The following is a 20,705-nucleotide window of genomic DNA, read 5'->3' as shown; positions in this document are numbered from 1 at the left end:
TTTCAAAATAAAATGGAAATAATTATTTAAAAAAATAAAAAAATGCCCAGTTACAAACTAATGGTAACTAGTACTAAAGTTTTAATAGGAAACAGATTTAGACATAGATATGTCAAGAATCAAAAGTAGAATAATTTTCTTTTCCAGGAACAACTTTTTTTTTAATTTTTTAAGTTGATAAACACTGAATAAAAATATTTTTATTATTATTTAATTAAATTAAATTATGATATTTTTTATATCTTTTTCAATTGTTTAAGGATAATTGTAACTTTTCATATTTATAAATAACTGTTATTAATGGTAATGAATAGTCAAAAGGGCTAAGAGTTCATTTTGAAACAAGATGGATCAAAGTGTATATTACAAGTATATTGAAGGGGTTTTTTGTATTTACCCCTTATTATAAGGTGTTTTATTTTTTCTCTTTCCATAAATAAGGGATTTATATTAATACTAGAAGTAAAAAGGGATGATACCTAAAAAAATCTTTGAATTATTCAAGAAAATTTAAATAAGTTCTTTTATTCTTTTATTGTGTTCAATCAAACCTTTATATTTTTATTTTGGATTAAACATACTCTTATAACTAATGGTTGACAACTATTATTAGTCATAATATCACTTATCATTTTATGTCGCATTGTGCTAATGTGGTATTTTAATATGTCATTGTGGATAATGATGTGACATGTTAATGTGGTATAGCGATATGGTCACATGACTTTTTTCTTTCTACATGTTAACATCACATGATATAAAAACAACAATAAGTGATATTTTTACTAATGACACTTAATTAACCGTTAGGAGTTTGATTGAACATAATTAAAAAACAAAGATTTATTTAAACTTTCTTCAATAGTCCATAAACTTTTTAAAGTATTATACCAAGTAAAACAAATTCAAGGAGAAATCTTGATTCAGTACATCCTAAAGGTTGATCTAATTAACAAAATTTGCTGAGTTGATAATAGCTAGTATTTACATCAAAGACAATTTAATGAAAATCTTTGACAGACCTGTTTTTGGGCTTCCACTAGCCCTTAAAAGACTTCTTTTTTGTCTTTTAACATGGACTTTCCTTTGTAAGAGCTTGTTTATCTTACATGAAGTTTTTTGTAAAAGAAAAAAAAAGGCTATTTGAATAGGACTGTTTTAAAAGTTTTATAAAGAGAAGCGAAGATAGTGCCAGCTGAAATGAATGCAGAAATGTTGTAGACTGTAGAAAATTATTTTTATAATATTTTTATTTTTCTTAAATATACAAATAAAATTAAAAGACTATCTTTATTAAATCTTCAAAATGAGCGCAATCAGCGAATCCAAGTTGAACATGAAAGATTTGGGCTTAAAGACCAGAGCGACAAGCCTGGTCCGTTTTAAGAATGAATAAAACGACGTCACATAGAAGGTTAACGTACCGATTATCCAAATCGCAAGCAAAGCAGGTGAGCAACCGGAGCATTACATTCTTTTTTCCCGAATTTGCATAATTCAAAATCATTACGACGGGACGCACCACCATATGACCGTTGCCACAACGTTCGAAAAATTCCAAAATTTAAAACCTTTGCTTTCTCATCCGAACTTACCGTTGCGAACGTCCACCACTCCTTGTCCTACCAAAACTCTTTCTTTCTTTTACTTCTACTTCTACCTCTTAACTCAACATCCAGTTTCCTTTTATGTCTTGAAAATCGAAGTCTTTGATTCTTTTCATTTTGGGGTGATTCTTGAGAGACTATGGCAACGTTGGCACCTGGGATTCTGCTGAAGTTACTTAATGGTATGAACACTGGGGTAAAGCCAACTAGTGAACATAGGAGCTCGCTTTTGCAGGTGACTGATATTGTACCAGCTGATCTTGATGAGAAGAATCTTTGGCCTAAACATGGGTTTTACATCAAGGTCTCAGATTCTTCACATTCAATTTATGTTAGTCTTCCTTCTGACCAAGATGATTTTGTTCTTAGTAACAAAATGCAACTTGGGCAGTTCATTTATGTTGATAGATTGGAGCCTGGGTCCCCTGTTCCTGTTGTTAAAGGTGCAAAACCGCTTCCTGGAAGACATCCATTGGTTGGGACGCCAGAACCTTTAATGGGTTTAAGAAGAAAAGGGGAGAAAAGTGAGCAGAAACAAGATTCTAAACTACATAGAAGAGGTTCTTGGGGAAGGGGGCCCAATGGGGCGGATGAGATTTCCTCTCCTATAGTTTTAAAGCCAGTTCCATTGGATTTTGATCAGTGTACTCCTGTGAAAGAGCGGTCTAACTCTGTGAGAACCCCGATGATGTCACCAATGATAAGAAGGATAGCAAAGGATGGGAGTGCTAGTGCCAGTGTAAGGTGTTCTTTTGGTGGGAGATTGTTGGCTAAAATGATGGATGCTAAAGGAGAAAGTCCTGCTTTGCTTAGGAAAAGCTGTGTCGCACCTTCTTCTGCTTCAAAGTTTCCACGGAGCAAAAGTGTCTGCGACCGAGAGCCTAGGATCCCTATTAGTCCCCTCAACTCAGCTGTAGGTACATTTTCCCCCTTTGCCATTTAACAATTGCTATGTTTTTAAACTAATATTTACTTTTCAATGATGTTATTTCTTTTTTGTGCAAAAGAAAAAGTTCCATACGTGCATACATACGTACATCATGCATGGATGGATGGATGGATATAGGTATTTTTGTGATCATTCAACTCAATTTTGCTGAGGCAAGTGATCCTTACTTTCTGCAGGAAAAGAAAAGTTCAACCCCGCCACCGGGTTTAAGGAGTGGAAGGGTGGTAGCTGCTTCCCTCAATATGGGTGGAGATGTACAGAACAACCCCAACCCAAGTGTTACTACACAACAACCACAATTTCAGTTTGATAATAACTCAGCCTCTGATATTAGCAAAAGTCTACCCATGAATTTGCCCGGAAAACTAGGCATGTTGGGCAAGGTATATTAAGATTTTTGTTAACCAAGAAGATTGTCAATTTGTCATTGCTTTAGTTCTGGTTGTTGACTTTACGCTTTAACAGGAAGCGATGCAGCAGAGAGAAACAGCTCAGAAGATTGCCCTTCAAGCACTAAGAGATGCTTCAGCCACTGAGAGTTTAGTTCGTTCTCTCAAGTAATATACTTTATAAATCTGTCTTTTTACTTTATTTTTTTCCTTTTTGTTGAAAGTTGAAATTTTGCGTTTGCTAAGGTGAATATAATTTCGCTGGTTGCAGGATGTTTTCTAACTTGAGCAGGTCAGCAAAAGCAGATGCTCCAGCTGCAAGCTTCGATCAGTTTCTGGAGTTTCACGCCCAAATTGAGCAGGCCGTGAGTGATATAGTGTCCATTCAAGCAGCTACTTCAGCTACTGCAATGGCACAAAACTCAAAAGCTGAACAGAGAGATAAGCAAGGCGACGATGAGCCAGCAATATTGCATGAAATTGTGCACAACTCAATGGACCAAAGCAGGAATTCAGAGTTAAGTTCATCAAAAAGGCGAGCCGCATTGTACAAGTCAATTGCAGCCTTTCCCGAGAGAAGTGAACAGAAGACAATCATAGGGAGGCTCCCAAGATCAAATTCTAACCCCAAGGTACCCTCAGATAGGAGAGCACCATCAACTCCACTTGGCAAGCTGCTCCCTGAAGTTGTTGGTGAGAATGATGAAAACAAGAAACCATTATCAAGCAGCTTAAGCAATACAATAAAATTGGGTAAGCAGATTGAAAGTGAAGCTGGAAATTGGTTTATGGACTTCCTAGAGAAAGCTCTGGAGAATGGTATGAAGAAATCCAAAGGCACACCAGGCGGGGATACTAAGAAAGTTCCTCAGTCTCTCATACTCAAGGTTATTAATTGGGTAGAGGTCGAACAGTGTGATGGTAACAAGCGGCCAGTTCATCCAAAAGCCACGCAAATAGCTAGGAAGCTAAGAATTAAGATGAAGAACCCTTGAATTGGCCCACATAGATACTTATTATTAAAGTACTTTTTGTGTCATTTTTTAATTGTCTGGTTTCCAATCACTTTGGGGATTATATCTCTTACGTCATGAATGTACAAGTTTTTATGTTTGAATGGAGATTGTTTCAACTTTTCCAATCACTTTGTGATGATTGACAAAAATGTTTGGAAATGTTGGGGTGAACAAGATCCAACATTTCCAGCACAGCAGAACAAGATTGAAACATTTTTTCCGACTGACTACTGACATCTGAACAAGATTGACATTGCTCATGTGCATACCCCTTGTTTTTTCTGCGATGACTAGCTTCAATCTTCCAAAGAAAAGTGGAACGTAAAAGAAAAGCAACAGGTAGCTTATTCCTATGATTTTCCCTAATTTAACCTGCAAAGAACCCCCAATCTACGCTATTAGTCACTCGACATAAATTTGCATTTCCCACGGGAAAAACAAAACACACAACAAGTTCATACTACGACGTCGTCTGACTGGAGAAATTTCGAAAACCCTGATAAAAGGCTCTCATTCTCCTTTCAGTCAGTAAAGAACAAAAACAAAATGGAGATGGGTTGTATGTGGATGAGGCGAGTCCGCCTTACAGCTAACTCCCTCTTCCTAGCGATGGCCTCCTCCTCCTCTTCTTCTTCTCCCGCCACTGCTCTTCCATATACTTCCCGTCACCTTCTCTTTTCCTTCCCTTCTTTGAAATCACCTCATCTCATTTCCTTCGCTTCCTCCGATCGTCGCTCGATCTCGATCTCAACCCCCTGTTGCTCCTCTGCATCCCCACTACTTTCCCTCCACGACAACGATAATGTCCCCGATTTCGGAGGTGGGGAAAGCTTCGAAAATCTGGAGAAGGTCTCCAAGGTGCTTCTCAAAGGGATGAATTATGCCGAGCTTCAAGTGGGTCTTTATTTGTTATATATATAAAAACTTTTATGGAGTGAAGTGTGTAATTTGAATTTCTGTTGCTAATTTTCTGGGGATTTCCTTTGTCAGGAATGGGTTCAATCACATGGATTCAGGCCTGGTCAGGCTTTGATGTTGTGGAAGTGTCTCTATGGAGATAATATTTGGGCACATAATATTGATGAACTTGAAGGTATTTCATTTTTTCCTTTCAACCATTTTTACTTCTTACTTCATCCATAAGAGAACCTTGTTTCTTCTTTGGTTTCTGTAGTCTTGCTACTGAGCGAACTGATTTATTTCCAGTCTCATTTCTGTAATATTCTGTTTATAATTGGACTAATGGGTTTCTGGAATGGTGGCTTTTAGGATTAAACAAAGATTTTAAGAAAATGCTAAGTGAGCATGCTGAATTTAGGGCCTTGACTCTGCAAGATATTCTCACTGCATCGGACGGCACTAGAAAGGTACACACTATCTAATCTGTTTCTAGTTATAGTAATCTTTTGCAATTTTATTAGACTATTTGTTTTGACTTGGATGTTTCTATCTCAATAGAAAGCTTAAAATAGTATTCCAGCTTCAGTCATTTGCTTGCATTACTTTGAGAATTTTCTCATTGATTTTGAAACACACACAGGAGGTTGCAGATATTGTTTGCGCTGGATGACGGATTGGTAATAGAAACAGTTGTGATACCCTGCGATAGGGGCAGGACAACTGTTTGCGTTTCAAGTCAAGTGGGCTGTGCCATGAATTGCCAATTCTGCTATACAGGCAGGCAAGTGTTATTTTCCTATTTTAAAATTGGCAGGCTAGATTGTCTTAGTAGTCATTACCTTTCTAAGGTGTATTTCTTTGTTACATGGATCTAATTTTCAGGATGGGTTTGAGGAGACATCTAACTGCAGCTGAGATAGTAGAACAGGCTGTATATGCTAGGCGACTTCTCTCTGGTGATGTTGGTTCCATTACAAATGTTGTATTCATGGTATGTCTATGGTAGATTTCCAGTGCTCATTACTCTGGTAGTTGAGAAAATAAATATGCCTCACTTGCATGTTGAGTCTGCAGACTTTTTATTGGTCCATATATTGGATGTATCCTTGATCTAGCATGTTTCATCCAGCAATTATAGATGGGGTTTCCTTTTGGAACTCTTTGGTGAAGCAAACATAGTCAAATCAGTCTTGGTAGTTTTGAAGCGCCGATGATTTGAAAGTCTATTTTCCATCATGATTATAAGTGTCTGAGTGAAATCTTTCATTTTTTAAGAAAATAATTTTAAGCAATTCTCTTTTGGCTTTTTTTTTTTATTTTATACAGCTAGGGTTGTAAATCCTGTATCAACATGACTAGCTGCGGACATGTAGACACCTATAGAATCTTGTGCTTCAACTAAATTATTTATATTTTATTTTTTCAGATAAGCTTCTTTGCATTAAGCTAGTAATAATGAAAATATTGTGGGTATTTAATCCTGTTTTCATAGAGAACTAGTGGACTCAACAGGGATCTCTTAGAATATCAGGTAGATTTAAGTAGTCAATGCTTTTCAGTGAGCCTACTGTGCCAGTGACTGCTGGTGCTACATGAATTTGTAGGGAATGGGAGAGCCACTTCATAACATTGAAAACGTCATAAAAGCTGCTGACATCATGGTGCACGAACAGGGCCTTCACTTCAGCCCTCGTAAGGTTACTGTTTCTACAAGTGGACTTGTCCCCCAGCTGAAACGTTTTCTTCATGAGTCCAAATGTGCCTTAGCTGTTAGTTTGAATGCTACAACTGATGAGGTACTTAACTGTCACCTATATTCTTATTGGTGCTCATTATTCTTGCATATACACACAAATAAAAGGAGAGAGATAGAGCGATGCCTGCACTAGTGTGCACATTCACACACAAAAGGTAGACACAAACGCATACAGAGAGGAGATCTAATAAGTGAGAGACTGAATTTCTGGTTTTTCCAACAAATCATGCAGGTCAGAAACTGGATCATGCCAATTAATCGGAAATATAAATTAGGCTTGCTTCTTGAGGCCCTTCGAGAGGAACTAGAGTTCAAACACAACTACAAAGTTCTATTTGAATATGTAATGCTTGCGGGAGTCAATGACAGGTTAGATAACCTTTCCCTTTTCTGCAATGTTTTATGTGGAAAAGTTTTATAGTTTGCATGGTTAGATTGTACACAATATCATCCTTTCCCTTTAAATTTTGAAATGTGTGGACTGTTAATTAGTTGGTAGTCATTGTGTGTGCATCAATTTGAAGGGCAAGCAAAAGTGTGACTGAGATTTCAGCTCTATAATTCCATTTAACATGTAATTGAATTGTTCAAAAAATTTGCTTGGAGAAATTGTATGTTTACGCGAAGTGTTGTTACAGGGTCTATAGATTGAATGTCAGTAGGTCACCCTAAGTTTTGCCTTTGCAATGTTGTAACTTCAGTTTTCTAACAGCGGACCATTATAAAACTCTAATCCAACTATCATCATATCTCTCTTCTTTTTGCATTGATTGCCATTTTCTGAAACTTGTGAGATATTTATCAGGATTGCGATTTTAGTTTAAGTTGATATATTCCAACTGTCTATGGGCCTTTTACATTGATCTCTATCTGCAGCATCGAGGACGCAAAGAGGCTAATTGATCTTGTGAAGGGCATTCCTTGCAAAATCAATCTTATCTCATTCAATCCTCATCGTGGGTCCCAGTTTAGACCAAGCAGTGAAGAGAAGATGATTGAGTTTCGGAATGCGTTAGCAAAAGCTGGTTGCACTGTTTTCTTGCGACTCAGTAGGGGTGATGATCAGATGGCTGCTTGTGGTCAGCTTGGTGAACCTGGTGCAATTCAAGCTCCCCTGCTCCGTGTTCCAGAGCAATTCCAAATGGCTCTAAATACACCTGTGTGATTTCTTGGATTATGAACGAACCGATTGCTTAATCTTCAAAGTTGAAGTAGAAATGACTGGACCGTTAATCCTCACCCAAGCCTTGGACTAGTGGAGTCGGAAGTAGGCATGGTTCCTGTTGTAATTTTCTTATTCTTCTTCTCCTTGCATGATATCTTATTTTCTTTTTTATCCACATTAAGATATTGGAGTAAACTTTGAGATTACGTGCACAAGGCCAGCGAATTGCTTCTTAAAGGACATCACTTCCATTTAAGAGCCAGTATTAGTTTGGATATAATGCAACGTGGTTGGATTGGCTTTAAGTTAGACGTGCCTTTTTATGGAGTTTAATTGATGTTTTCTTCCTAGTCATAAAAAAAAAAAAAAAGTAAAAGGAAAAATTGAATATGAATAGATCAGATGATGACGCTAACATAAAAGCTCTTCAACAAGGGAAGGCAGATTGGCATAAGCAATAAAGCAGATTCTTTAATCTCATTTTTCTTTAACGGTGTTGTCGTTGTTGAATAAGAAACACGTTGGATTCAATTGGATTAACACCAGGTAATTGTCAATATTCGATGGCATAACGGTTTTTGTGCGTTGCTTCTAACAAGGAACAATGTCTTTTGAGCTTGGCTTTTGGAATGTAGTGTCAGACGGATGAATTATTTATATTCCAATTATTCTTTCATATGGAATTTGGAATTTGGAATTTAGGTTTGCAACTCTTTAACACAGCGAGGCAGGAAGGTGCCAGTGTTCCCAATAATTAGCATCGTTTTTCAAACCTTCCATCTCCAGCTTTAGTAGCTTCTTTTGTGCTTCGACACCAACTCCAACTTGGTTTATTAATCTGGATTCAATGTTTCCTCGCCTGCGTTTTCCATAAGAGTAACCGTTTATGGACAATTTAATTAATTAATTCACCATCATTGCACCACTAACAACGTACACGATCCGACGAATGCAGGCTGCCAAATTTTCTCATTCGGTGATTGGACGGTGCCAGCCACGCTCCCACTCCCCCAACGCGTTAACGAGCGAATCTCTTTTCTGGCGGGATCACTTCACCCTCACTCCTCCAACTTCCCTGTACGTACAAACGCTTTTACTCCCCCCAAGGAACAAGCTACCTCTCTCTCCTAGAAGAAAACGATCCGAATCGGAGCTTTCATTTTTCTAGCTTACTCTGTTTTGCTCTGTTTAAATTTACTCTTTTAAAACAGGCTTCGGCTGTGAGAAGAGAATGGGAACGAGTTGGAACGAGGAGGGGACCAGCTTCTACTCATTGTCCTGCCAGGATCGACGACACTCGAAGCACATCCATGACAACGTCCACGGCAACATCTACCTTGATCCGGTATAAGCCTTTAGCCAACTTTCGTTTACGAACTTGCACTCGCGGCTTTTGTGATTAGCTGCGATAAATACTCAAACTGGATTATGATTCAGTCCTATTATGAAATCACAATGTTGCTCTTGATCTAGAAAACTAATTTTGAATAACCGAGATAAAAAGCTTTGGAATCACTGAAACTCCTCGTAGAGAGGATTAGGAATTGTTCATACACGACCAGATAGAACATGAAGAAAGAATATATGAAACAGTGTAATTTAGATAAAAATATAAAGTAAAAGAATGACGAAAATCTATAATAGATTAAAAGTGCGCAAGTGTACCTTATAATATTATGACTCAGCTTAATCCTTAATGAACAGTGAAATTCATATTTCTCAAGATGTTGTTGACCGTGAATTGACTTTTTGCTTCGCTGTGGATGCAGTTCTTTTTGAAACTTGTCGACACTGAACAGTTTCAGAGGCAAGTTTGATTTGTTGAATATATGAAGTAGAATTTCTTTCATTTTTCATAAATAATACTAGGAATTGACTGTTGATGATTTTACTATATACTGCAGACTTCGCGATCTAAAGCAACTTGGTAAGTAAACTTTCTTATAAACTAGATTATACATTAAGGGATTTGACTTGCTCGAGTTTGCATTTCTAGTTTCTTATTTATTTCCCATACAGGAAGAATTGATTTCCAATTGTTATCTTTCTCATTGTCAACTCTGTTTTATTTCTTCTTTTTGGCAACTTTTGTGGATATAAGTTCGTTGCTGACCGAATTATCTTGCTAATCAGGTCTAACGCAGATGGTGTACCCAGGGGCTGTGCATTCTCGCTTTGAGCATTCACTGGGAGTTTATTGGCTAGCCGGTGAAGCCGTTCATACAATTAAAGCTCACCAAGTAGGAACATGCCTTCAGTCTGGTGCTTCTCATTCTGACCCCATTATATTGAGAAATTTTCTTTATACGCATGGCATCCTTGTAGGGCTCGGAGATCAACATTGAGCGTAATGATATCAGGACAGTGAAACTTGCTGGTAATCATCGTTACTGTCTTTATTGATCAAATTGATCAGTATTCTCTTCTTTCTATTTCTCCCTGCCGCTGTATCTCACCCTCTTTTTTGGCTGGTTACTTGCTTAGGACTACTGCATGATGTTGGGCATGGACCATTCAGCCATCTCTTTGAGCAAGAGTTTCTTCCTCGGGTTCTTAAGGGATCTAAATGGTGATTCTTACATTCACCTCTAGAAATAGATTGTTTGTTTTCCTCATATGTGAGCCCTGGTTGCATCTTCACATGCATCTTTTACATTCCCAAACTGAATAGGTCACTATCTTAAGAATAAAAATATGATTGAATATTTTGGAGCCTAGGCAGTGTCCTAGTATTTTGCTCTGTTCAAACAGTTTGATGCTCTTGCTTGTTTGTCTTCATTTGTTCAGCAGTCAAAAATTTTTCAATTTTAGTTTCTGTTTGGTTTATATAATTGACATTATTCCATAATCCCTAATTGATATCAGATTTTGGCCTTTTATTACAACAATAGATTTAATTGCAAAATATATGTTGATCTCTGAATGCGTTAATCCATTTTTTCCAATTATTTGTTTGATTTTTTTTTTTTTTTGCTCAATAATTTGTTTGAATTTTTAGGTCTCATGAGGACATGTCTGTGAAGATGATTGATTATATTGTTGATGCGCACTACATTGAAATAGACTCTGCAATCCTCAAGAATGTGAAGGTTGATTTATCTTCGTTAAAATTCTATTTATACTCTCTTTATATACAAGTGCCTCTGAAGCTCCATTGCCATCTCCTTTGAACTCTTATCATGACAGAAAGATTATACTATCGTTTAGTACTTTCTAGAACATACTAAATCATGAATGAGGAAGCAAATTGCTTGCTTACCACCTCTTCCGCACCAACTCCTGTGGGAGAAATTTATTCTTTTCTTTTCCTTTATCCTTATTCTTCCCTTTCCTCTACTGAGATATATTGATGTAAAGCATGCTTCCAACCTTTTTTCTAGCCAATGACATCCTATATCTTGTTTGTGCTTTCTGAATTCCAGCCCAATGGCTGGTTAAGCTATATAGGTAGCCTCCTCTTCCTTTAACCCGAGCTTCCAATGACAGAATAGGGTAGGATTTAATCTCAAGTTGACTTCATCAGAGTTTTGTATTAGCTTATTGTGTCTGTGAAGAACAGTGGATACTGGTTAATATTAAATACTTGAAAATTAGCTTTACAAATGTGGGGCTTGATATAATTTTGCTATTTCGACAGGAAATGGTACTTGCTAGCTCTGAAACTGCTTCACAAAAGGTAAGCACCTTATTACCTTAATACATCAGAAATCTCGTTTGTTGTTTCACATTGCTGTCTGTTTTCAGTTAATCATCAATTACTTCGCCATCACAATTTTAAATTCCTTCATTGTAGATTATGAGTGAGAAGCGTTTTTTATATGACATTGTTGCAAATGGTCGAAATGGAATAGATGTTGATAAGTAAGTGTATTGATTCTCCATACTGAAAATCAATTTTCAATTGTACTTGTGGTTTTGAAAGCGAAGTTAATAAATATAATTCCTTGCAGATTTGACTATATTGTACGTGATTCCCGGGCTTGTGGCCTTGGCTGCAATTTTCAGTTTCAGAGGTATATATGACATGTAATGATCACTTGATGGTTAATAAATACTAAGATGTGCTCTTCAGTTTAAGCTAATTTATCGTTTCTGAGTCTGCAAATGTGCAGGGTTTAGAGCTTAGATTCCTGGTTTATTATATATGTACTATATGTCAAAACATATATTCTTCCTGTTCTTCATTGTAACTTGCAGGTTATTGGAAACAATGCGAGTGATGGGTGACGAGATATGTTACAGGGCAAAGGATTGTTAGTACATCTTGAAATTCATTATGTTCACCAAATAATTACGTTCTTCAACAAATATATGCTACTTTTTTGACAGATCTAACTATTCACAAGTTATTTGCCACTCGAGCTGATTTGCATAGGACAGTTTATACACATGCTAAAGTAAAGGTACCAAGCTGCAACTACTCTTTTTTATCCAAAACTTCAAAGTGTTAGGTCTGGCACATATGTAGCATTTCAATCTGAACTTTGAGCGGTAAATGCAATGGATTTTGATAGTTGCCTTTTTTTCTTCTTTCTACTTCTCCAGGCAATAGAGCTCATGGTTGTAGATGCTCTAACATTGGCGAATGATGAACTGAGTATATCAGCATCAATTCATGAACCAGCTAAATTTTGCAAGGTATTTTGAGCTTAAAGCATTATTTACAGTTATCTTCAACATTCCCTTTTTTATGTCATTAGGACTGAAAATTCCCCTTCAACAATTGCAGTTAGACGACTCAATATTAAGACAAATTGAAACTTCTGATAAACAAGAGCTCAAGAAAGCCAGAGATTTGATCCTTCGCATCCGGAGAAGAGATCTATACCAGGTATCCTTCAACAATATATGGAAGTAAGTAGCTTTTCTTTCTTTGTATACAGAGTTCATGGACTGTGAAATTGCTACAATTTTCTATATTTTGCAGTTCTGCAATGAGTATTCTGTTCCAAAGGACAAGCAGGAGAACTTCAAAGACATCACTCCTCAAGATATTGTTTGTTCTCAGGTGCCAAATAAAAGAAATGTTGTGCTAGATTCTTTACTGAGAGTAATAATCAAATGGCGGCATAACGAGTAATTTTTCTGTCAGGAAAATGGTGGTACCACATTGAAAGAGGAAGATGTTGCTGTGAGCATTGTCAAAATTGATCTGACTCGTGGGAGCAGTAACCCTCTGGAAAGGTACTTGAGAAAGAATATAATGTATTTGATGAAAGCACTGTTTCTCTTGTTGAGCAGTTTGACAGATTTGCTGCTGATAATTTGATTTCCTTTGATCCTTCTTCTTCTCCTTGCATGTATTTCCTTATCCAGCATCAAGTTTTTCCAGGTACTAACATCACTTTCCTTACCTACAAATTTTTGTTTCAGTGAACTGTTGTACATGACACTTGCTAATAGAGTAGTGTACAAGATTAGAAAATCAATTACTACCTAGGTTTAAAGTTAATTTCTATTTGGCAAATTAGTTAAGCTATTTACGATATATTATTCGTGATGCTGCATGCCAAGTATTAGACTAGTTGACAGTTGTTATTCAAAATTTTTAGTTAGAAAAACACAAGGCAAAACACCCTTTGGAATGCAGGTTGGAAATGTATGGCGGATTCTAGTCCACTACGAAAGGTTTCTTGAGTTTTCAGATAGAGTGATGCTGTCATTAAATATTACCAATGGCAATTCTTATCCACCAAAAAAGATATCATGTGTTTTGTGATGGATGGGAAGTATCCATTACTTTCGAATTGAAGATTTTGGGTATGGTTTTGAATTTCATCAGGATTATGAGAGTGATTACAAATTTCCAATACGGGATGATGGCATCAGTCATTTGCTGCCTACATTTTGTCAAGATATGATTGTCAGAGTGTACTCCAAGAAGCCTGAACTGGTCAGTGGAAATAAACAAACAAATACCTTGCATAGGACTATACTCATAGTGTTTAGTTTCCATGGAGTGAAACATGAGGAACACCATGATATATGCAGGTAGGAGCAGTTTCTGAGGCCTTTGAAAATTTTCAGCTGAAAACATATGGCATGAAAGCACAGGTGCATGATACTCCTGAGAAGAAGAAACGCCGCAAGTAATCGATATGGCTGGCTACCTCCATACACTCATTTTAGAAATGCAAATACTTAAAATGTTTGGTCTATACAACAAACTATTAGTATAAATATTTTCTACACCTCGCACCACATAAATAGAACTAAGAGGCTTTCAAAATAATAATAACAACATTAGTATAAGAAACCGGTTGTCTGTACTGTAACAGGTCTTTTCTCTTGAACATGTTCTGCGTTGTATCGTCAGAAATCATGCAACTTCAACTGATGTTGAGAAAATGTAGTTGCATTTCGGTCTGTGGAATTTATTCGGATCCCACATCACAGTACATCGATATTGCAACCCCAATTTACGGCGTATAAGTTTTCGTCTATTTTCCCTGTCAGCGCATACGTTTTTCTGACCTCCTGGAGCCGCTGGATTGGGAGATCCAGGGCAGGGGCCCAGCCACAATGAGGGATCCTAAATGCGCTAGTTTTCGACCCTCTAATAGTACACCCTTGATGATACTACCAAGGTACAAAAGATTTTCCACTCTTAGGATATAATTGCAATTTAAAGAATAAATATATATATATATATATAACTGAAATTTTGTAATATTAATTTATAAATTATTTAATATTACTAGATTTAAAAAGATATTCTTTATTGAAATTTATTTAATGTAATCAAAAAAATTTTTTATAAATTGGATAAATCTTATTAATATCTATAATAAAAAAATATTTAAAATGAAAATTTAGAAATATATGTCATTTTTCACTTTATCAATAATTGTGCCTTTATATAAATTACAAATAAGATTTATATTTGATATATTCTGTCATTATATAGATTCTATACACTATTAATAAACCAAATATTGTTATCTCATTAATAAATAAATTTAAAAATTAAAATTTTGTAAAATAAATGCTCATAATTTTAAAAATATTTATTTTTAAAGATTTTTAAATGTTTATCTTTAAATATTTATATAGTGGCATTCTCGTTTATAAGCAGTGACACTGTACACTTTTTATCAAGTTAACTTTTTAAGGAGAAAGTAATGATCCCGTGATAAGTGATATTAAAGCAAATCCGATTCGACTCCCATCAAGTTAACCTTTTGCGTAAAAAATAATAGTCTCGTGACACTCTGTGGTTAAGTGATAATACTGACAATATAGCAAATATAAATTATTTATAAATATAAATATAAATTATAAATAGATATTTATTAATATTAATTTTTTAATTATAATTTAATGTGATAACTCTCTAACTCATTTACGGAATTTAAAAATTTCACCAACAATATATAAAATAATAATCTTTAAAATCATCTACATAATTTACCTCTCATTCATTTTTTATCAACTTTATCTTTGGAATTTGATCTTTTTATTCTCTTAAAAAGTTTTAACATCTTTTTTGTGACATTTACAATTTGTATAGAAGAAAGAATGAAGCGTGTATAAGTATGCTTTATACCATCCTTAACCAAACCGACCGAATCCACAGAAGAGAAAACCCCTTTTTCTTTTGAGTTAAAAGGAGCAAAACCACTAAATTTGATTTATTTCCGTACAAGCATATACACACGTGGTTGTCAATTGTCATAGATGAAGTTAAACTCTTGGAAAGCATAGCTGTTGTATTAAAAGGAAGCAGAAATTGACTAGAACTCGGAAATCTAACTTCTCCAGAGTTTCCTTTCGCTATAAATATCAAGTAGATTGGCCTTTGCTAACTTTCTACCTTTTGAGTGAATCCATCGTTGAGGAAAAAACTGTGTGGAACTCATGGGGCACGAAATCACAGAGATAGATGAAGGTGAAGGGTGTTGGAGAGCAATTAAAAAGAAGGATTTGGAGAAAATGGATGAGCAACTTGATCTCCTGTGGGCAATGCGGGATCTTAAAGGTAGAGAAAAGATGGGAGTCTCAAACCAACAAGAATGGGAACTTAAAGCAAGAGAAAAGGTGGGAGTCTCAAACCAACAAGAATGGGAAATTAATCTCAACGAGATTATTTTCAAAGAATTGCTAGACAAAGACACTTGTGCAGAAGTTTACAAGGGAGTTTATAACAGTCAAGACGTTATAGGTGAGACACACACATTACTCTAAAGTATTCTTTCAACATGGAATTGGTCATGGCGATGGGTTCAATTATAGTGACATTTAAGTTGTGTTTGGTTTTGTCGTGTGACAAACTTGCAGTGACGGTGTTTGAACGGAGAGAAAAGGTCCAAAAGCTGCCAAGCAGTGAAGAAAACAATTTGCCTGCCTGCAGGAGCCCTTTTAGGGAGAAGGTTTCTTTTTGGTACAAGATTGATCATCCTAATATTCTCAAGGTAACTCTCAATTCTCATCATTGTGTCTTGCATGTTCTAAAAGATATTCTGACAATAAGAACTCAAACTCGGTTGTTCCTTAGCTGATAGGTGCCAAAATTGATGAACCAGAATTTACATTACGAGCGGATAATGAGGAAGTTCGCCTGTTAAGAAACCTGAGTTATCTTGTAGTTGAGTATCGATGCGGGGATACTCTTAGATCATTCCTTTCAAAGAATCGAGAAAAGAAGCTAGATTTCACGATTGTCATTCAACTGGCACTTCATCTTGCAAGAGGGTAAAACCTCCTTTCCCTGTGTTTTTGAGTGACTTGAATTTCAATTCAACCATTTTCTCAATGTTGTTTTGTTTCCTTAAGGTTGGCTTACCTTCACTCAAGGCAACTCATCCATGGAAATGTCAAACCAGAAAACTTGCTTCTTGATAGAAATTTCAAGTTGACAATAACCGAATTTGAAACATCTAATATGGCAATTTCAAATCATCAGGAGTTGGCAGGCGACAGGCAGACAATTACTTACATGGCTCCTGAGGTAATACAGAATCAAATTGGAAGTTATGTCAAATTAGTTGCATTTTTTATATTACTTGACACAATCTCATGCAGGTCATCGATTCTAAACCATACGACAGAAAATGCGACGTCTATAGTTTTGGAATTTGTTTATGGGAAATCTATTGCCGTGACGTGCTTTATCCCGATCTTAGTTTTTCTGAATTGAGTTTAGCTATTTTTGATCAGGTACATATATTTTAATTTTTTAAAAAAAAATTGAAAGGGGGGGATTCGAACCCTCTTCTCTAAACAAGAGCCAAATGCTCGGGTGCAGGTACATATATTTTAATATAATATCAGAGAATTAATGTTTTTGTTATAAGCTCACTGCAACTGCAACTATTTCTGGATTGTAGAACCTGAGACCCGAAATACCCAAGCACTGTCCAAAAGCTCTAGCAAATGTGATGCAGCAGTGTTGGGATACAGATGCTAGTAAAAGACCAGAGATGGAACAAGTGGTTTTGATGCTGGAGGCCCTTGACACACCAAAGGGTAAAAAGATTAAGTTTCCTGATGCGCAGAGCTGTTTTTGCTTTCGCAAATGAGGAAACGTTGTGAAACGAGCAAATTCCAGTACTCATCATTAAAATCACTAATGCATAATGTTAAATTGTCATCATTATAGACCTTAGATTTTGGAGCAATATGCTGCTTTTGTAAACCAGCATTCAGGTATGAAACCAGTAGCAATCCATTTCTATTTTGTACAAGAAGCATAGATATATTATAGTATTCATATATATTCGAAACATTTAATGCTGTCATATCTTCTTTTATATATATACATATATTTCAAAGTTTAAGTTTCATTGAATACCGATGGAAACAGAGAGAGGATCCCTGGTTTACAAAAGGAAGCTTAGATGTCTTTATATATATAACTTCATAAATTAGTGATCGCTGCATTAAACCACCCTGGCAACCTTTCCCTTCGTAAAACAAACACGCAGACATGTGGTGCATAACATTTGTACCTATCTATGGAGAGAGACTTTTTTGTTGACTTGCTGTGAGTTATTTCTTTGTCGCATGATAATTCATTTTTTTTTTATTTTTTCATTTTATAATTATAATAACAAGTGGAGAAGAAAAAAAATGAGAAAAAAAACCCCCCAAAAAGGTACAAGAAATGAGGGGGAGGCTCGGTTTTAAGAGGAAAAGGGAAAAGAGGGGAAGAACAATCATAGAAGGGAAGAGAGACATAGGAGAAAATAAAGTGACCAACGATGGAAATGGTGGGATAGTCCAAAGAGTAGCTGCTTCCATTATGCACGCATTCATTTTGACTGGACTTGCATAACTCTTTCATCAACAGGCTCGTAGGTGCCAACTGACAAAGAAAGTAAGAAACTTAAATACAAATGTTGATGGTGGAAAGCTTTAAAAACACCACCATCACAAGTTATGAATGATTGTGCCATTTTCCTCCCACGTATCCAAACTTACCTCCATTTTACTCTTTTATAATGGCAATGGCATTTCAACATTTTCTTTTCTTTTTCTTTTCTCCTGTAAACTATACAAAAGCAATTTCAAAATTTTTTATACCATCTGATTTACCACTGATACATTTGAAGCCAGGACCACCACTATGCAAGCTATACAGAGATGGCACCCAATCCACTGGTGTGTCCTATTTGCCACCAGATTCATGCTGGAGCACCATCTTCAAAAGCGTCAAGACAAAGAAGGAGATGATTGTGAACCACCCATATTCTCACTTGCACTTCGAAACTGTTCTATAAGTAAATTCCGTATTTTTACTCTCAAGCTGGAGGCTTCTTCAGGTCTGAACCACTGCTTACCAAACTGAAAATGAAAACAGGTTAACCAAGAATATAACCATACCAGAAAACCTTTTTAAAGACCAGAACGGAAACTCAACAGGTACCATCGCTAAATCTTTCTTTTTCAGTCTTTCAGGGGCCTCTTCAATGAAGCGCTCCATGAAGAAAAGAACAAACAGACCACAATCATAATCATTCTTTTGCTGGGGAACCTGGCAAAAAAGTATCAACAGAGAACCTAAAGTTACATTTCTAGAGAAAAATGCAAAACCAGTAACTATATCTCTGAAAAGATTAAAAGACGCATTGTGATATTTTTCCAATTCTATTAACATCTCTTCACATTCTTCTACATTTAAACTGGAATACATTGTTCAGATGTTAGATGGTTAGCAAGCATGCAACCCCAAAATATCTTCAATTAACTTTTATCATACAGCTTGCACACAAGAAAATAAATCTTCCTTTATTATTAACAATCAAGGAAAATTATTTTTTTTAGGTAATTGCAGATCAACCTGTGACTAATTCTTTGAAATCACGATCCATCAGGCGCTATTTTACCAACTTAAGGTTTATGCGCCATTACAAAATCCATAAATGAATGAGATAAAATTTAAGATACTGAAAATAAAAACTTACAGCTATAGTTTTCTCCTCAATCCTGCGGGGAAGGTTTTCCCATATTTTGTCTGCAATGGGAAGATCTGAAGGAGCAACCTCTTGATTCAAATAGTTCCATTCTTCTCTCATATAGCTACAAAACAAGATTCACATTGTCTCTTAGCTTTAAGAAACACATTAAGTAAGCAAACCAACCAGTCAAGCATCAGTTAGACATGCATACTACAATATTACCATTAAAATAAACAATTCAAAATTTCAACATGATGCGAATCCACCCCAAAATGTTTCAATTCAAATGTTGTTATGCTACTATACAACAATGATTAGCTAAAACAACAACAGCTGAAAGATGTTGAAGATTCCCATATAACCAAATCTTTTACTTGTATCAATTAAGAAGAAATGGATGAAGAGGTGTGCGGGTCTGGAAAGCATGCTAATACGCATGTAAACAGAAAAGGCACTATCCTTATGAAATTTCCTTCTCCTCCCAAACAGCTTCTTATTTTATGAATATAGAGACAAAGACAAAATATAGTAGTACACAATCATTATTAATCATTTGGCTTCAACTGTCTCACCTTTTAATGTTCTTAAAAACTGATCTGCTACAATGAAGTCCCAATGAATCCAAATGAAGGATAATAGGTCCTGATTCATCTTCTTTGTCAGGTATACAAATGATGACCAAACTCCAATGGAAACTAGATAGAAGAAACACAATAACTGAGTCAAACGGTCTGAATAAATTTAAGCTATATTTGGGAGAACGTAGCGAGGATAAAAGGGAAGGATGCAGAAAGCTACTAAATCGACTTATTAAAAGAGATGGCTAATACAACCATTGATCAATATGATTTCACCATTTTGAAATGATTCATCTAGTTTATTTCAACCACTCTTCAGCATGCCCAAAAAATTTATATAATTAAGCTTCACTCAGTTAACAGAAAGCAGAATAGTCACTCCAAAACTAGCTAAGGCGCACTAGACAGCAGGTTGTGACTGAAGTAAAGCAATCATCCTTGAACAGTAAATTCTGCTGATTACAGGCCCAAAATTGATCAATCCTCATGAACGAATAAAACAAGTTTTCTGTCCTATACTTCTTTTTCAAAGCCCAAAACCAGGACACGTGCAGAAATACAAAAGCAGTTCAAAAGTTTTGTTCATAAAACAAAACCACCACGGTGATAATGATACCTTACAATTTCTAATCCAAGAAAAGGAAGAATGGAGGTGGGGAGAAGAAGGTAACTATAATGCCAAGAAACTAAAATGTTTGTCAATAATCATGTGAAAAACTGCAAGAATTGCTGGAAGATACATATATAGTGTTTCCTCTGTCTCCCATTTTTGAGAAAGAAACTGTGTTTCCATGTCTACCTACCCTCTCTCTCTTTCCGCGCTTCCCCTCTTCCTCTTCCACTTCTTTCCTCCCTTCCTCCCTTGTTTATAATCATAAGACACATAATAATGTGTCCAATGATCCACCATAATGAAACAAAAGGCCACCCTCCCACATCCCCCCCCCCC

General features: G+C 36.0%; 5 protein-coding genes across 7 annotated transcripts in view; 4 read left to right on the top strand and 1 right to left on the bottom strand.

Annotated features, from left to right (window-relative positions):
- LOC18609442 lies at positions 1,587-4,089 on the top strand. Its single transcript, XM_007044559.2, has 4 exons — positions 1,587-2,520; positions 2,733-2,939; positions 3,022-3,113; positions 3,217-4,089. The coding sequence occupies exons 1-4, from the start codon at positions 1,747-1,749 to the stop codon at positions 3,938-3,940; spliced, it is 1,797 nt and encodes a 598-aa protein (XP_007044621.2). The 5' UTR covers positions 1,587-1,746; the 3' UTR covers positions 3,941-4,089.
- On the top strand, positions 4,474-8,091 carry LOC18609441 (dual-specificity RNA methyltransferase RlmN). The gene is made up of 8 exons (XM_007044557.2): positions 4,474-4,855; positions 4,952-5,054; positions 5,231-5,328; positions 5,512-5,642; positions 5,744-5,852; positions 6,466-6,657; positions 6,850-6,986; positions 7,494-8,091. Exons 1-8 carry the CDS (start codon positions 4,508-4,510, stop codon positions 7,780-7,782), a joined length of 1,407 nt encoding a protein of 468 aa, XP_007044619.1. The 5' UTR covers positions 4,474-4,507; the 3' UTR covers positions 7,783-8,091.
- Positions 8,491-14,130, top strand: LOC18609440 (deoxynucleoside triphosphate triphosphohydrolase SAMHD1 homolog). Of its 2 annotated transcripts, none has more exons than XR_001926750.1 (20): positions 8,491-8,658; positions 8,738-9,127; positions 9,552-9,589; positions 9,687-9,709; positions 9,916-10,022; positions 10,108-10,159; positions 10,267-10,351; positions 10,781-10,871; positions 11,420-11,458; positions 11,576-11,643; positions 11,733-11,795; positions 11,980-12,035; positions 12,112-12,185; positions 12,328-12,420; positions 12,512-12,636; positions 12,710-12,790; positions 12,875-12,966; positions 13,099-13,114; positions 13,565-13,675; positions 13,774-14,130. XR_001926750.1 is itself a non-coding variant. In XM_018116047.1 (20 exons), exons 2-20 carry the CDS (start codon positions 9,014-9,016, stop codon positions 13,873-13,875), a joined length of 1,407 nt encoding a protein of 468 aa, XP_017971536.1. In that variant the 5' UTR covers positions 8,491-8,658; positions 8,738-9,013; the 3' UTR covers positions 13,876-14,130. The 2 variants fall into 2 exon arrangements, 1 of the variants encoding a protein (XP_017971536.1); XM_018116047.1 differs by having other exon boundaries at positions 12,512-12,613.
- Positions 15,394-17,482, top strand: LOC18609439 (serine/threonine-protein kinase HT1). Of its 2 annotated transcripts, XM_007044552.2 has the most exons (6): positions 15,394-15,943; positions 16,060-16,193; positions 16,277-16,473; positions 16,555-16,729; positions 16,804-16,938; positions 17,109-17,482. In XM_007044552.2, exons 1-6 carry the CDS (start codon positions 15,640-15,642, stop codon positions 17,298-17,300), a joined length of 1,137 nt encoding a protein of 378 aa, XP_007044614.2. In that variant the 5' UTR covers positions 15,394-15,639; the 3' UTR covers positions 17,301-17,482. The 2 variants fall into 2 exon arrangements, with proteins under 2 accessions (XP_007044614.2, XP_017970589.1); XM_018115100.1 differs by lacking the exon at positions 16,804-16,938.
- Positions 17,997-20,705, bottom strand: part of LOC18609438 (ubiquitin-like-specific protease 1D) — a 9,266-nt gene continuing 6,557 nt past the window's right edge. Inside the window, exons 11-14 of the mRNA XM_018116488.1 lie at positions 19,751-19,873; positions 19,185-19,299; positions 18,647-18,754; positions 17,997-18,564 (exon numbers count right to left, since the gene is read on the bottom strand). Of these exons, the coding sequence (XP_017971977.1) occupies positions 18,433-18,564; positions 18,647-18,754; positions 19,185-19,299; positions 19,751-19,873 (478 nt within the window). The 3' untranslated portion in view covers positions 17,997-18,432. The remainder of the gene's footprint in view (positions 18,565-18,646; positions 18,755-19,184; positions 19,300-19,750; positions 19,874-20,705) is intronic.

This window comes from Theobroma cacao, chromosome 2 (genome assembly GCF_000208745.1).
Source record: "Theobroma cacao cultivar B97-61/B2 chromosome 2, Criollo_cocoa_genome_V2, whole genome shotgun sequence".
Classification (NCBI taxonomy): domain Eukaryota; kingdom Viridiplantae; phylum Streptophyta; class Magnoliopsida; order Malvales; family Malvaceae; genus Theobroma; species Theobroma cacao.
This window is presented reverse-complemented; position numbering and strand designations above follow the sequence as displayed.

Bases quoted from the DNA above. Each gene is read 5' to 3' on its own strand.
- LOC18609442 (XM_007044559.2), top strand. From the start codon at position 1,747: ATGGCAACGTTGGCACCTGGGATTCTGCTGAAGTTACTTAATGGTATG. The intron at 2,521-2,732 runs GTAGGTACATTT...TACTTTCTGCAG, and splicing joins TTAGTCCCCTCAACTCAGCT to GAAAAGAAAAGTTCAACCCC. The intron at 3,114-3,216 runs GTAATATACTTT...CGCTGGTTGCAG, and splicing joins AGTTTAGTTCGTTCTCTCAA to GATGTTTTCTAACTTGAGCA.
- LOC18609441 (XM_007044557.2), top strand. From the start codon at position 4,508: ATGGAGATGGGTTGTATGTGGATGAGGCGAGTCCGCCTTACAGCTAAC. The intron at 5,643-5,743 runs GCAAGTGTTATT...TCTAATTTTCAG, and splicing joins CAATTCTGCTATACAGGCAG to GATGGGTTTGAGGAGACATC. The intron at 5,853-6,465 runs GTATGTCTATGG...ATGAATTTGTAG, and splicing joins TTACAAATGTTGTATTCATG to GGAATGGGAGAGCCACTTCA.
- LOC18609440 (XM_018116047.1), top strand. From the start codon at position 9,014: ATGGGAACGAGTTGGAACGAGGAGGGGACCAGCTTCTACTCATTGTCC. The intron at 11,644-11,732 runs GTAAGTGTATTG...AATTCCTTGCAG, and splicing joins AATGGAATAGATGTTGATAA to ATTTGACTATATTGTACGTG. The intron at 12,186-12,327 runs GTACCAAGCTGC...CTACTTCTCCAG, and splicing joins ATACACATGCTAAAGTAAAG to GCAATAGAGCTCATGGTTGT.
- LOC18609439 (XM_007044552.2), top strand. From the start codon at position 15,640: ATGGGGCACGAAATCACAGAGATAGATGAAGGTGAAGGGTGTTGGAGA. The intron at 15,944-16,059 runs GTGAGACACACA...ACAAACTTGCAG, and splicing joins TAACAGTCAAGACGTTATAG to TGACGGTGTTTGAACGGAGA. The intron at 16,730-16,803 runs GTAATACAGAAT...AATCTCATGCAG, and splicing joins TTACTTACATGGCTCCTGAG to GTCATCGATTCTAAACCATA.